This window comes from Orycteropus afer, unplaced genomic scaffold (assembly GCF_000298275.1).
Source record: "Orycteropus afer afer isolate SDZICR_OR568_19922 unplaced genomic scaffold, OryAfe1.0 scaffold00031, whole genome shotgun sequence".
Taxonomy (NCBI): Eukaryota; Metazoa; Chordata; class Mammalia; order Tubulidentata; family Orycteropodidae; genus Orycteropus; species Orycteropus afer.
Genome location: NW_006921618.1, coordinates 15,906,158 through 15,919,192, shown reverse-complemented (window position 1 = coordinate 15,919,192; position 13,035 = coordinate 15,906,158). Strand labels below are relative to the sequence as shown.

The window sequence follows — 13,035 nt, the reverse complement described above, 5'->3', positions numbered from 1 at the left end:
CAGAACATACAAATACACTTGAAGAAACATTGTCTGCCAACCTTATGCAGGGTCATGGGCACACTTCCCCCTGCATAGACATACCTAATCGTTTAGCCTGTCTACCTATCTTTCCTCCCCCCCCCCCGTAGATCAATGATTGTGTTCACTGAGAACATAGTACTGTATATGCAAAAGGGTTCATCTTTGTTGTCTGTACCTCCCATGCACCTCTCTATGTGAGAGCTAACTCTTACAGTACCTCAGGGTCTGGGAAACTTTTCCTGGCCTTCAGGAGGCCCCTCTTCTATGACCCCACAATTTCCAGGGTTTTCATTCATGAAAACACTACCTTCCAATTATCTGTTTTAAGTCTCCTTACTACCAGACTATATTTTGTTGAAAGCAGGGTCAGGCCATTCATGACTAGTCTGAACGAAGAAAGCAGAGAGGTACGGAAGGAATTGAAGCAGGGTGTGCAAGACTGATGGGAGCAGCTACTCTTGACATGTGGGAGGAGTGTTCCTCTCTGCATGTATTTAAGCCATGTACTCAATGAATCTCCTTGTCTTAGTCCTAGAATGGGATTCAAGGAATTTTTTTTTTTTTTAATTCACTTGTTTTCTTAATTGGGACCGGGAGGGGCAGCAGAAGGGTCATCTTAGCACTGGCCCAAACCAGAGTCATCATGCCCCTCACTGTCAGGGACAGCCCCCTCTTACATTAAAATCCAGACTTGGGAAAGTAACTCAGATTCTCTGAGCCTCAATGCCAGACAAAGAAGGTGGCTAGGCTGACTACTTGGGCCCCTTTCAGTCCACACTCCTGGGATTTACCAGGCCAAGCTGGTCCAAGTCCAGTGTAATAACCACCACAATCTGCAAGCATTCCCTTTTCAGCTTTCCTCCTCTCTGACCAAAGGGAAAAAGCCCAGCAGCAGAGTCTGGGAGATAAGGATTGCTGACTCCACTAACTGGGCCTCCCCCTCAGGGGAGCTGAGGACAGACAGAAACCAGCAGGGTGGGGCAGGACTGTAGGGGAGCCAGGAAGAGCCCACTAGAGGTGCTAGGAGGTGTAGCGAGCAGAGCCTTGGGTTCCCTTCTTGCTGCAAAATCTTCCCCTGAGCTGCCAAGGGAAGGAACTAAGTTCCGCTGGGCTGTAAGTGAAGGGAATGGAGCCACCAACATTTTTAGGCCCTAATAACAATGACAGCTATTATTAATAATACTATAATCATAGTAGAGTGCAGTGAAAAGACAGGCTCTGGACACAAACTGCCTGGGCTCAAATTACAACTCTATACTTGCTATCTGCTAGCTATGTGAACCTCAGCTTCCTCACCAAGTAATGGATAAAAGTACCTACTCTCACGAGCAGTCATGAGATCGAATGAGATACTGCTTAGCTCAGTACCTATGTCAGTGTATGCTCTTAATAAAAGTCAGCTATCATTAACCTCGTTATTTCAAACAAAGCTTCTCAACTCAGACTGTACATAGTAGTCCACTCTTATCCACAGGGGATAGTTCCAAGACCTCCAGTGGATGCGTGAAACCATGGATGGTAATGATCCCTATACATGCTATTTTTTCCTTATACGTAACAGGTACCCCGGGTGTTCCGGGCAGGCAACATTAACCTGTCTTAGGCAGGCAGGGTGCAGCACAGCCACTCACCCAATTGTGTTTTCCAGGCCTGTGCCCAGTGGAGGAGAAACACAGGGCATGAGATATCACCACACTACTCAGAACAGTGTGCAATTTAAATATTTTTAGACCACGGGTAACTGAAACCACAGAAAGTGAAATCATGAATAAGGAGGGACTACTACTGTATTAGAGCTCTGGTGACATAGTGGATAAGGCATCTGGCTGCTAACCAGAAAGTCAGCAGTTCAAACCCACCAGCCGCTCCATGGAAGGAAGATGGGGCGATCTATTCTGTAAAGATTTACAGCCTTAGAAATCCAGTGGGAGTTGCTATGAATCAGAATCGACTCGATGGCAGTGAGTGAAAAGTGATTGTATCAGAAACCTTGGAGAAGCTTTAAAAAAAAAAAAAAAACAAACCCACTGATGCCCGGGTCTCACTCCCAGCAACTCTAATTTAATTGGTCTGGGGCAGGGCTCCAGCATGATATCCAGACAAGGTGGAGGACCATAGTTTTGTACTATTTATTGATCATTTTTTCCGAGTACAAAGCATTGTGCTAAGTGCTTTCCCTGGTGGAACCATAATTAATTTATTCATCTGACAAATTTTTTATTACTATTTGCCAGGTAGCCAGAAATGTAGCTATGAAAACATAGTCTCAGCCTGCACAGAATTTACATTATAATGTAAGTAAAGACAAGCAAACAATATAAAGACCAACAATTGATGAATAGGATTTCAAATTATAATTTCTATAAAGTAAATGAAATACAGCAATGCAGTAGTATTGTGATGGAGTGGGGTGTGCAGTATTTTAGCTTGAGTAGACAGAGAAAGTTCCTGAAGAGGTATCTTTGAGCTGATACCTAAATGATGAGAAGACAGTAGGGCTTGTACAGTTCCGCAGGGGCGAGGGGGGGGGCGAGGAGCAGCATTCAAGGCAGAAGGAACAGCTCATACAAGACCCTGAAGGCAAAACCAAGTAGATTCTAATCCATGGCTACCCACCAGCCACTCCTCAGAAGGAAGGCTGAGCAATCTACTTCTGTAGTGATACTGCCTCGGAAACCCAAGGAGGGGTCGCTATGAGTTGGGTCTGATTCGATGGCACGTAACAACAATCCATGGGTCTAATACCCTGATGATTTTCTAGCACTGACACCCAGAACTCAATGAAAAACAGATAGGGCAGGGTCCCATTGCCAAAAGATGACACCTCCTAACTCCCATTCCTGGAGTTGTTAGTTGGTGTTGAGTTCACCCTAGTCAAGGGGATCCATGTGTGCAAAGGAAAACTGCTCTAAAGGATCATCAGGTCTGTTTTCCAAGGCATCTCTGGGTGAGTTTGAGCCATCAGTCTTAATGTTTTGCACCACCCAGGGATTCCTATTCCTAGAGTAGGGAGTCGGTAATAATAACAGCAAGTAACAGCCCTGGCTACCGTTGGCTAAGCATTTACTTCACATATACTGCCTACACTTTCAAGGAGGAAGCTACTAGTGAATTAATTAACCAGTTACTGTCAAGTTGATTCCAACTCATGGGGACCCCATATGTTGCACAGTAGAGCTGCACTCCGTGGGGTATTCATGGCTGTAATCTTTAGCAAGCAGATCACTAGGCCTTTCTTGCAAGTTGCCTCTTGATGGGTTCAAACTGCCAACCTTTTGATTAGCAGCTGGGCCCTTAATCATTTGTGGCCCCCAGGGACCTCTAGGAACTACTACTATTGCCTTCGTTTTACAGATGAGGATTATGGCTCAGAGAGGTCAAATCAAGTTACTCACACCATGTCAGTCGGGAAAGAGGAGACAGAGCTAAGATTCTCATTCTCTAAACTTCTCACTGTTCTACAAGCCTCAAGGCTTTTGTATCTGGGGTTCCTCAGGAGTAAGAGGCTTCTTCTCTCTGCCCATGGCCCAAAATCGACTGCCCTCAATCACAGCACCTGTCACACTGTTGTTTCTCATCTTGAGGATACACACTGAATCTAGTTTCCTGTCATTACCCCAGTGTAACACACTGTCCAACAGAACATTCTGCAATGATACAACGTTCTACATCTGCAGTGTCCACCAGATAAGGGAGTTTTTAGCCACTGTAGATGAGCATTTGAAATGTGACTAGTATGACTGAAAAACTACGAATTAATCTAAATTGAAACAGCCACGCTAGTTAAGAGCCACCATAATTGGGCAGTGCGGTTGCCGCACATCAGACGAAAGCATGATCCCCACCTCTACTCTACACATGAAGAAAATGAAGCCCAGAGAGGGCAGGCGCTGGGCCCAAGGAATACAGCTAGTGTGAGGCAGAGGGAGGACCAATGACGACTATTCCTATAGTTCCCACTGAGGAGGTCACATGGGGCAGCAGGAACAAGTCGGGCAGTCAGTCAATACAGAGGCCTTTGAACAAGTTGTAAAAAGGGGATAATCACCTCAGTTCAGTGACTGGCTCCTGGCTTAAGCTCACACTAAACTTCTATATTAACTCAGGCACTGTACACAGGTTCTACTTAATCGTCAGAATCGATTCGATGGCAACAGATTTGGGTATTTTTGGTGAGAAGTGGCCAAAATGAGGTTTGAACCTAGGTCTGTCTAGCTTTCACTCCACTACTACAGACTCTTAGAGTGGACCCAGGCTTGGAGAGGTGGACCCAGCTCAGTCTGGCTTCAGCTACATTCGCTTCCTGCTTAGCTTCAGCCTCTGATTCCCAACAGGACTCTGTTACAGGCACCTGCTAGGTCACTCTGCTGGCTGGGGAGGGGAAAAGCCCCATGACAGTCTGGCTGCTCTGGTCACCTAAGCACATACTTGCCTGGACTTATACCTGAGAAGAAGACACAGCCATGAAGCCCATATATCCAGTCTTGGATAGAAGGGGGGAGTGTTATACACTTGTACGCCACCAGAGCTGGTCACTAAGCGCTTTACACATCAGTCTTGCTGGCTCCTCACAACCTGGGAAATATGTCTTGTTATCCCTTCTTTAAAGATAGGTCACTGAGGCTCTGAAAGGTCCTATTCCAGATAAGCAGAAGCTCAAATCTGACTTCAAAGCCCGCACAGTTCACAAGGGTCGGCTAAGTCATCATGGGGCAAATAGTTATGAGCACCTATTAGGTGCTAAGAACAGTGCTGGGCAGGTGATGAGACCTGCAGGGTGGGGTCCCTGCCTCTGGGTGTTTCTAGTGGAGCAAGGGAGACAGACAAGAAATGCCTAATTACACAACCGTTTCACTACAACTGGGATAAAAGCTCCTAGGCAGGGGAAGGGGGACTGGAAGTGTGTATGCAAAAGGAACTTATCTGATAGGGAGGAAAAAATTCCCCAAGGAAGTGATGTTCAAGTAGGGCTTTGAACCAGTCCAAACTAGTTCAGTCATGGCTGGTGAAGTAAAACCAGAACAGACCCAATTTTTAAAATTTGGGTGATCTGGAATGTTAAACAGAATGGGAAAAATTATGGGCCCAAGTCTTGGAATGGGAGACTTGGAATAGGCATAAAACAAAACCCACTGCCATTGAGTTGATTCCGACTCACAAAGACCCGAGGGGGTAAATCTTTACGGAAGTAGACTGTCTGGTCTTCCTTCTGCAAAGTGGCTGTTTAACCACCAACCTTCTGGCTAGCAGTGAAATGCCTTAGGCACTGCCCTAATGTGTGACACTGGATTACTGCTAGGGCTGTGGAGAGCAACACACATTCAAAGCAGTGTGGTGGGCTGCCACCTTTGAGCTGGGCACCATTGTTTCAGACTCAGTTGTTTAAGAGATTAGGTTGCTATACAACGTGAACACTGCCCTTGTTTTCTAAGAGTGAGAGAAGTTTTGCAAGTCTTCAGCCGTAATTTTCTGGTTCTGGTTAGTGTTCTGGTTCACCCACATTTAAAAAATTAAGGTTCCTTCTGATGTCGCTTCATCAGCCATGATTAAACTAGACTGAACCTTGGTTTGAGGAAGTAATTCAATAACCCAGTAAGGCTCTGAAAACATATTACCAACACTAGAGTGAAGCCGTTGGAACTTTCTGGAGATACGCACATGTTAAGACCTTGACCCCTGAAAGAGTGTGGTGAAGTGATGAGAAGTTGAGGGGGCTGCACATCTTTAATAGGGCCTTGAGAACCAGGCTCTGTAAGATCAACAGCACCCTGCTATCTTCTACGGATTCTGCTTAAGCACACACCTCATTCCCAAGGTCCTCTTTTCTTACCAAACACCATCAACTTTCCCCACTGCTTACATGTGGTTTCCATCTAAAGGCCACTCCCTCACAGCCTGCCCCAACCACCTGAGGCACTTCTTTCTCCCCAGGCCACTTTCCAGGCACTGTCCCAGAGAGAGATGCATGACTCTGAGGAGGGTAAGCTCAGGCTTATTATGAGGCATTGAGGAAAGGGAAATGTCATGGCTACATTCTCACATTAATTAGCATGTCTGACAGAGTCACTATGTTTCAGGCACTGCACTTCTGTCTTCACTGGTATTCTCAGTTAATTCTCCCAATCATCACTCACGGATACTATTGAATGTCCGTGTGAAGAAGTTGTGGATCAGAGAAGGTGATTATTTGGCCAAGATCACACAGCAAGTAAGTGGGAGGGCTGGGACATGAAGCCAGCTCTCTCTGGCTCCAGCATCTGTGTACTCTCAGTAATAACATTATTTTCAATTTTTACAAAGAAAGAAACAGATTCAAGAGAGCAAAATGACTTGGTCAAAGTCACATAGCTGATAAGGAGCAAGAGTAGGGTTTATTAAGGTTGGCAGACAATATTTCTACATATGTATTTGTATGTGCTGTAGGAATGTCCATATATTTATAATAGAGCTAACAAGGGGCAAAGTTATGGTAACTTCTTAGCCATAGCCAACTACCCTGAGGGAGTGAGTAGTTGGACCTGTAGGCTCAGGACCATGGTCACAGGGGACATCAAGCGCAACTGGCATACCATACTACATGAAAACATTGCTCTACATCCTACTTTGGTAAGTAGCGATTGGGGTCTTAAAAGCTTGCAAGCGGCCATCTAGATACAACAGTTGGTCTTTCCTCATTCAGAGCAAAGGAGAATGAAAAAAAAACAAAGATGCATGGAAACAGTTAGTCCAAGGGAATAGTGGACCATGCAAACCTCAGCCTGTATGACCATGAAACCAGAAGAACTAGATGGTGCCCAGCTACCACTGCCAACCACTCAGAAAGGGATCAGTGCAGGAGATCCTGGATAGAGTGGGAGAACAATGTGGAACACAACTCCAAATCATAAAAAAGACCAGGTTTACTGTTATGATAAAGCCTGGTGAGACCCCTGAGACTATGGCCACTAGTAACTCTTCAGGTCTGGAATCGAACTCACTCCTGTGGCTTCCAGCCAAACAACTGACAGGCATATAGGGTGGGCAATCTACTTCCACAACGATACTGCCTTGGAAACTCAAGGAGGGGTCGCTATGAGTTGGGTCCAACTTGATGGCATATAACAACAAACAACATAGGGTGAACATTTACCTCAGGTAGATACACTCATTGAACGATCAATTGTGGGAGAACAGAAGGGTAGTATTTGCACAGGAGATAGCTTAGGAGCCAGGAGTACACAGAAAAGAAGGACAGAGGGAAGAGGTAACAACAGGGAGGAAGTGGGAAGAAAGATGTTACGTTGTGGGGAATTGCAGTCAACGTCATGAAACAAAATGTGCGTGAACTGTTGTATGGAAAATGAATTTGCTCTGTAAACTTTCACCCAAATCACAATAAAAATTACAAAAAAAAAAAGAGTGAGAATCATTAATCCCCATGGAGTTCCTAAATCATGGTCCAAATAGAAAAATCAAACCCGTCACCATGGAGTTGATTCTGACTCATAGCAACTCTATAGGGCAAAGCAGAACCGACCCATAGGGTAATGCTTAAGCATTTGGCTAACTTTAAGGTCTCCGATTCTACCCCACTAGCCATCTGCAGGAAAAAGATGTGGCACCATAAAGATTCCAGACCAAACCCACTGTCACTGCCCGCGAGTCAATTCTGTCTGATTCAGTGACCCTACAGGGCAGAGTAGAACAGTCCCTAGGATTAGCAGCTGAGCTCTTAACCACTGCACCACCAAAGAGGGTTAAAATCAAGGTAACAGAAACCTGGGACACAAACCATCTTCTGCTAAAGCTAGGAGCCTCAGAAACCATGTTGCTCAGAGAAGGGCAGAAATTTTCCTACTCACACAGCTCAGGACTAGCACTTCTCTCCCAACCCCAATACACCTGCTCTAAGCTGCGTGGAAACAAAATAAACAAGCAAAACTCACTGAAGTGCCAAGCACACTCTGAAATCCTAGGTACACCCAGGCCAAAGAATGAGCTCCCTGGGTGACTTAGAGAAGGAAATCTCTCCCTAACGCCCTCCTAGGCCTCAATTTTCTCATCCTGTAAAACGGGGCTGTAGTACAACTTGTATTTTGGTGGTTTAGTTTCAAGGATTCAGAGCAAAAGCAGGCCTGGCGTCTAAACCAAAAATAAACCAAACTCGCTTCCATTGGGTCAATTTCAACTCAGCGAATCTATAGGACAGAGTAGAACTATAGGAACCCCTATGGGGTTTCCACCGCGGAAAGAAGACTGGGGGGTCTACTTCCATAAAGATTTACCGCCTTGGAAACCCAAAGGGGGTCGCTGTGAGTCAGAATTGACTCAATGGCAGTGAGTTTGGTTTTTTTCGTATAGGGTTTCCAAGGGTGTAAATATTTATGGAAGCAGACTACCACATCTTTCTCCCACAGAGGGGCTAATGGGTTCGAACATCCGACCTTTCGGTCCGCAGACGAGCGCTTTAATTACTGCGCCACCAGGGCTCGGGTGCCTGACAGCCAGTAGGTCCTTTATCGCTAGTCGTGGAATAAGAGGACTAATTTGTTCGTTAAATAAGGCCCAACTTTATTCCTGGCCTCATTGCTATGCTCCTTCGGGCACTGCCTAGTGGGGAAGGAGATCCTTTCCAAACAAACTTCTGGGCCATCAGACCACTTAGAAGGGCGCAGCCTAATCTGCGCTAAACTTGGGGCGCCACAGCCTGGGTGTGTCCCCCCACCCCCTCAAGCCCCTCTCCTTGAAGCTTTTTGGCTGCGGGCCCGGGAAACAGGCAGCCAGCCAAGCCCCCAGAGAGCCCACAGGCCCCGCCCCCTCTCTAAGGCCGACCGCCCCTCCTCCGAATGGGGGGGCGGGGGGAGAGGTGCAGAAAAGCAGTGGTGCGGGGAGGGGGGCCAACTCGCCCTTTGCGGGCCAGTCCCAGGTGTCCCACGGTCTGCACTGGGGAATCGGAGCGGGAAGGTATCCTAAAAAGAGTCCTCTGCCCGCCTGCCCCCGCCAAGAGGAAGGGACTCTGCGGAAGGGGGCGGGGAGGAGGAGTGGTAGGGCCGCTCCGGCCGGGATTTGCCTGGACTTGAAGACGCTCTCAAAGAGAGACCTAACACTAGAAAACCACGAGAAGGCTCCCTTTTCATTGGCCAGGGGTCCGAGGGAGCCAAGGGAGGGCTGCACAACTCCGGGGGAGGGGGAAAGGGGGACGAGGGCCGAGGCTGCCAGTTGATGCAACCCTACTCCTGGGTTACGCTCTTCACTCCCCTCCCCCGAGGCCCGGGGGTGCACAGACTTATCTCGGGACTGCCCGAGGTTCAGACACGGCTCAGGCTTCAAGAGAAAAGTGGCGTCGCTCGGCCTCTGCTTACCTCTCCGGCCCCAGCGCCGCCGCCGCCCCGGGGGAACGACAGGTAGCCCTGTAGCTCCGCGCGGCACTCTGAGTCCGCAACGATCATGGTGTGTGCGCCAAAACCGAGCCGCAGCTCGCCGAGGACCTGTGCACCAGAGCGGGGATTTGGAGAGAAGCACGCAGGAAGCCGAGACCTGGGGCAGCACGGGAAGTTCTAGAACCCCGAGGTACCTCTCGGGGTTCCAGAACGCTCCGAAAGCCCAGAATCCGAGAGCTGCCGCTGCTGCGCTGGTCTGTGTCCCCCAGTCCGGCTTCTGGAATGGTGAATGGCTTCGGGCTCCTACGATTGGCCGCGGCGCGGAGATTTTCACGGCCCGGAGCGCCTCTAAAGTCCGCAGTGGCCAAGGTTGCTGGTGAACCCAGCGCTCCTCAGCATCACCGCCGCGGAACTGCCAGTGCTTGCTCCGCTCTGACACTAGCAGCGCAGCTCTGCCCGCTGCGGTCCCCAGGGGAGGGCGGGACACAAAACCTCCGCGCCACAGCCAATCAGATGCTTGTTTCCCGGGGAGGCGGAGGAGAGACCGCCCTCTGGACCTGACTACTCGGCCAATCGGCACCGGGGAGCGTCCGGGAACTCTGGGAGCTGTAGTCTGGCCCAGACGAATGCTGCAAACTTTTGCAAGCGGGTTTAGTCAGAGCACAGGCAATACCAGACGAGAGTGACGGCTGGAACAGTCATTAGGACTGCATGATGAAACGGGACTTAACCGGGGTGGACCGGAGAGCCAGATGTGAAATCCCTCCCAAGTGAGTCCTCCAACTTTTTAGTTCCTGGAGGGACTGGTTAGGAGAGGTTTAGCCCACTTTATCCATTGGTGCTAATTATAGAGCTGAACATCAGATCTTTGGAGGTGAGAAGCCACACCCCTATTCCCCAAGCCTCCAGGGGGACACCACCTTCAAAAGTACCAGACATAGGGAAACCACGTCTTTGTTGAGTGTCTGGAAAAAGCCTTCATTCTTTGAAATGTCATTGGCAACCTATGTCTAACATCAATCCCCACTTGGGGCAGTTTCCCCTTTGCTCCCTTGGGACTTCAGGTCCTGTCTTCTATCCCTGCCAGCCACCTTCTTGAAACTTTGCGACAAAGTGTTGTGCTGGGTCTCATCTCACTCTCTGGCTCCTGACTTCGCTTTCTCCTCCCACCCCTGAAACGTGGGTGTTTCCCAAGTTTCTGTTTTCGTCTCTCTTCTCTCCAGGCACACTCTGCCTCCCTGATCTCACCTAATTCCTGGCCTTCAGCTCTCCCTTTGCAAGGAAGTCATGCTGTCAACATCTAAGAACCTCAAAGCTGTTCTCTCCTGTTGTCTTCACACAGAGCCTTCATAGATTTTCTTGAGTCACTCTTTTTGTTTCAATTTTAAAGTCATTGTTTACTCTCGATATGGATCCTGGAGTAGGGGTGGACTGTATGACTTCTAATGTCCTTTCCGATACTCCGAGTCTAGGATTCTGGTTCCAAAGATGAGCATCTGACTTATGTCCTGTCTCCAGCCTTTTCGGAGAAGGAAATTATTTTCATCCTCTCTTGAGTTCCGAAGGCACTTGGGGTGAGTCTGTACTTTATTCACACTCTACTTTGCATTGTAATTTTTTTGTGTACATCTGTCATCTGACCCTTCTGATTATAAGTTCATTAAGGGCAGGGTCCATATTTTGACATCTTTGTCTTCTGCCCTATGCCCACTAGCACAATGTCCTGCCAATAGTATGTCCTTGGTAGCTGAATCTTTCTTTGAATTGAATTCCCCCTCTTAACAACTTTGTTGGATTCAATTTTCATTGAAAAAAAGTCTACTTTGTTATGTCAATGTCCAGATGAAAAAGCTTTAGTGGTTTTTCATCAGCTATAGAGTAAATGTCAACCCCCTAGACTGCCATTCAAGACCTGCCTCAATTTACCTTTCCATTTACTTGCCTCACCCATGTTCCTTGTTTGACCTTCAAGCTTTTCTTCTAATAGTTCTCTTTGCAAATCTCTGCCTACTGAAATCCTACCCAGAATTCAATGCCTTCATTTTGTGTTTGTGGCCTGCATGAAGGCTTCCAACTACCACTTCCTCCAGAAGATGTTGCTTCTTTAAACCAGCTGAAACTAATCTCTTCTACTCCTTAACTCCTACACCACATTGTTTCTGCCTTTTTACTTCACTGGTTTCTAGAATGGATACAGCCTTGTTATCATGTCTATGTCTTAACCCTCTCCTCCAACTAACAATGGAAAAGTTATCAAACACTTTTACAAAGTGGGGGAACAAGCTCAAAAAGGAAAAATTGTTTGTCCAGAGTCACATAGTATCTTCTACATAGTATCAGGCTATCAGAGAGCTCCTTTAAGCCAGAAACTGTCTAATTATCTCTATATAACGTACTAGCATGAAGTGGATCCTCAGTAAATATTGAAGTGATGAATTTTTTAATTACTCTCCTCTGTAGAATCTTCAAGGAAGTGACCAAATTATCCCCATGGGTTTACTTACAAAGTTAGCAATTTTGTGAGAAGAAAAAGCAGAGAGACTGATATTCTAAAGTGTGTGCTCTTTTGTGACCCAGTCTCCAAGGAAGGAAAGACTGGAAGAGGCAGGGACACTAATATTGGTCCGGGATACATCTGTTGTCTCATGTAACTCTCACAACTTCCTGAGGTTGACATGCTCCCATTTGACAGATGTGGATACTGAGGCTCAAGAAGTATGTTGACCAAGGTCAGATAACTCACTCTGAGCAAGGTTTCCAACCCAGGCAGGAATGACTCCAAAGTAGAAACACCACTGTGCCACTAATAAGAGATGGAAATGAACATGTAAGAGGCAGGCTGGTACAAGAAACTGATACTTAAAGCAAAATTCCAATGTATTAATTGAGAGCAAGAAACAGCTGTCAGATGGCTTATACTTGATTGACCAGCACATCCCTTCTTGTGGGAGAGGCTCCATGAAAAGCCAAGTTATCATCCGAAGGTGACTAGGAAAACTGGAATCTGAGCAAAAGGAACCAGTGAAAAGGTGAATCATGGAACTGCGGGGCAAACCTGCTGGTTAGGGCTCAGTCTCCTTCCCTCCTTCTTTCATTCAGTAAATATTTATTGAGCATCTAGTGTATGCTGGGAGTCCTTGAGTGGTGCAAACGGTTAACCTGCTTGGTTGCTAACTGAAAGATTTGTAGTTTGAGCCCACTTAGAGGTGCCTTAGAAGAAAGACCTGACAATCCACTTCCAAAAAGTCAGCCATTGAAAACCATATGGAGCACAGTTCTTCAGTGACACACATGAGCTTGCTATGAGTCAGATATGGCAACTGATAAGTGTATACCAGGTACTGTGCTGGGCTCTGAAAATCCAGCAGTGAAACTCCCAGCCCAGTGAAGCATGGCCCGGTGACACAGGCTAGACACACTGCTCCCTCTTCCATGCCTTTTGTTTCCCTCTCATCATCATCTTGTATTTTGGGTTCAGCAAAGATCTCCTCCTGTTGCCATACTGTACTGAATGAGCTGTCTTCAGGTCACTGATTGGCCAAAGCTTTTTTATTCCTCAATCACATTCTAGTCATGAAGATACATCTAGTTTTGGCTTAAAATGTTTCTGAGGTTTCTTTAGTTTCAGATCTTCTCTCAGATTATGACCTTA

General features: G+C 47.1%; 1 protein-coding gene across 1 annotated transcript in view; it reads right to left on the bottom strand.

Annotated features, from left to right (window-relative positions):
* SESN2 (sestrin 2) overlaps positions 1 to 9,452 on the bottom strand; it is a 24,878-nt gene extending 15,426 nt beyond the window's left edge. Inside the window, exon 1 of the mRNA XM_007935892.1 lies at positions 9,366 to 9,452. Coding sequence (XP_007934083.1) covers positions 9,366 to 9,452 — 87 coding nt within the window. The remainder of the gene's footprint in view (positions 1 to 9,365) is intronic.
* Positions 9,453 to 13,035: the final 3,583 nt, after the last annotated feature.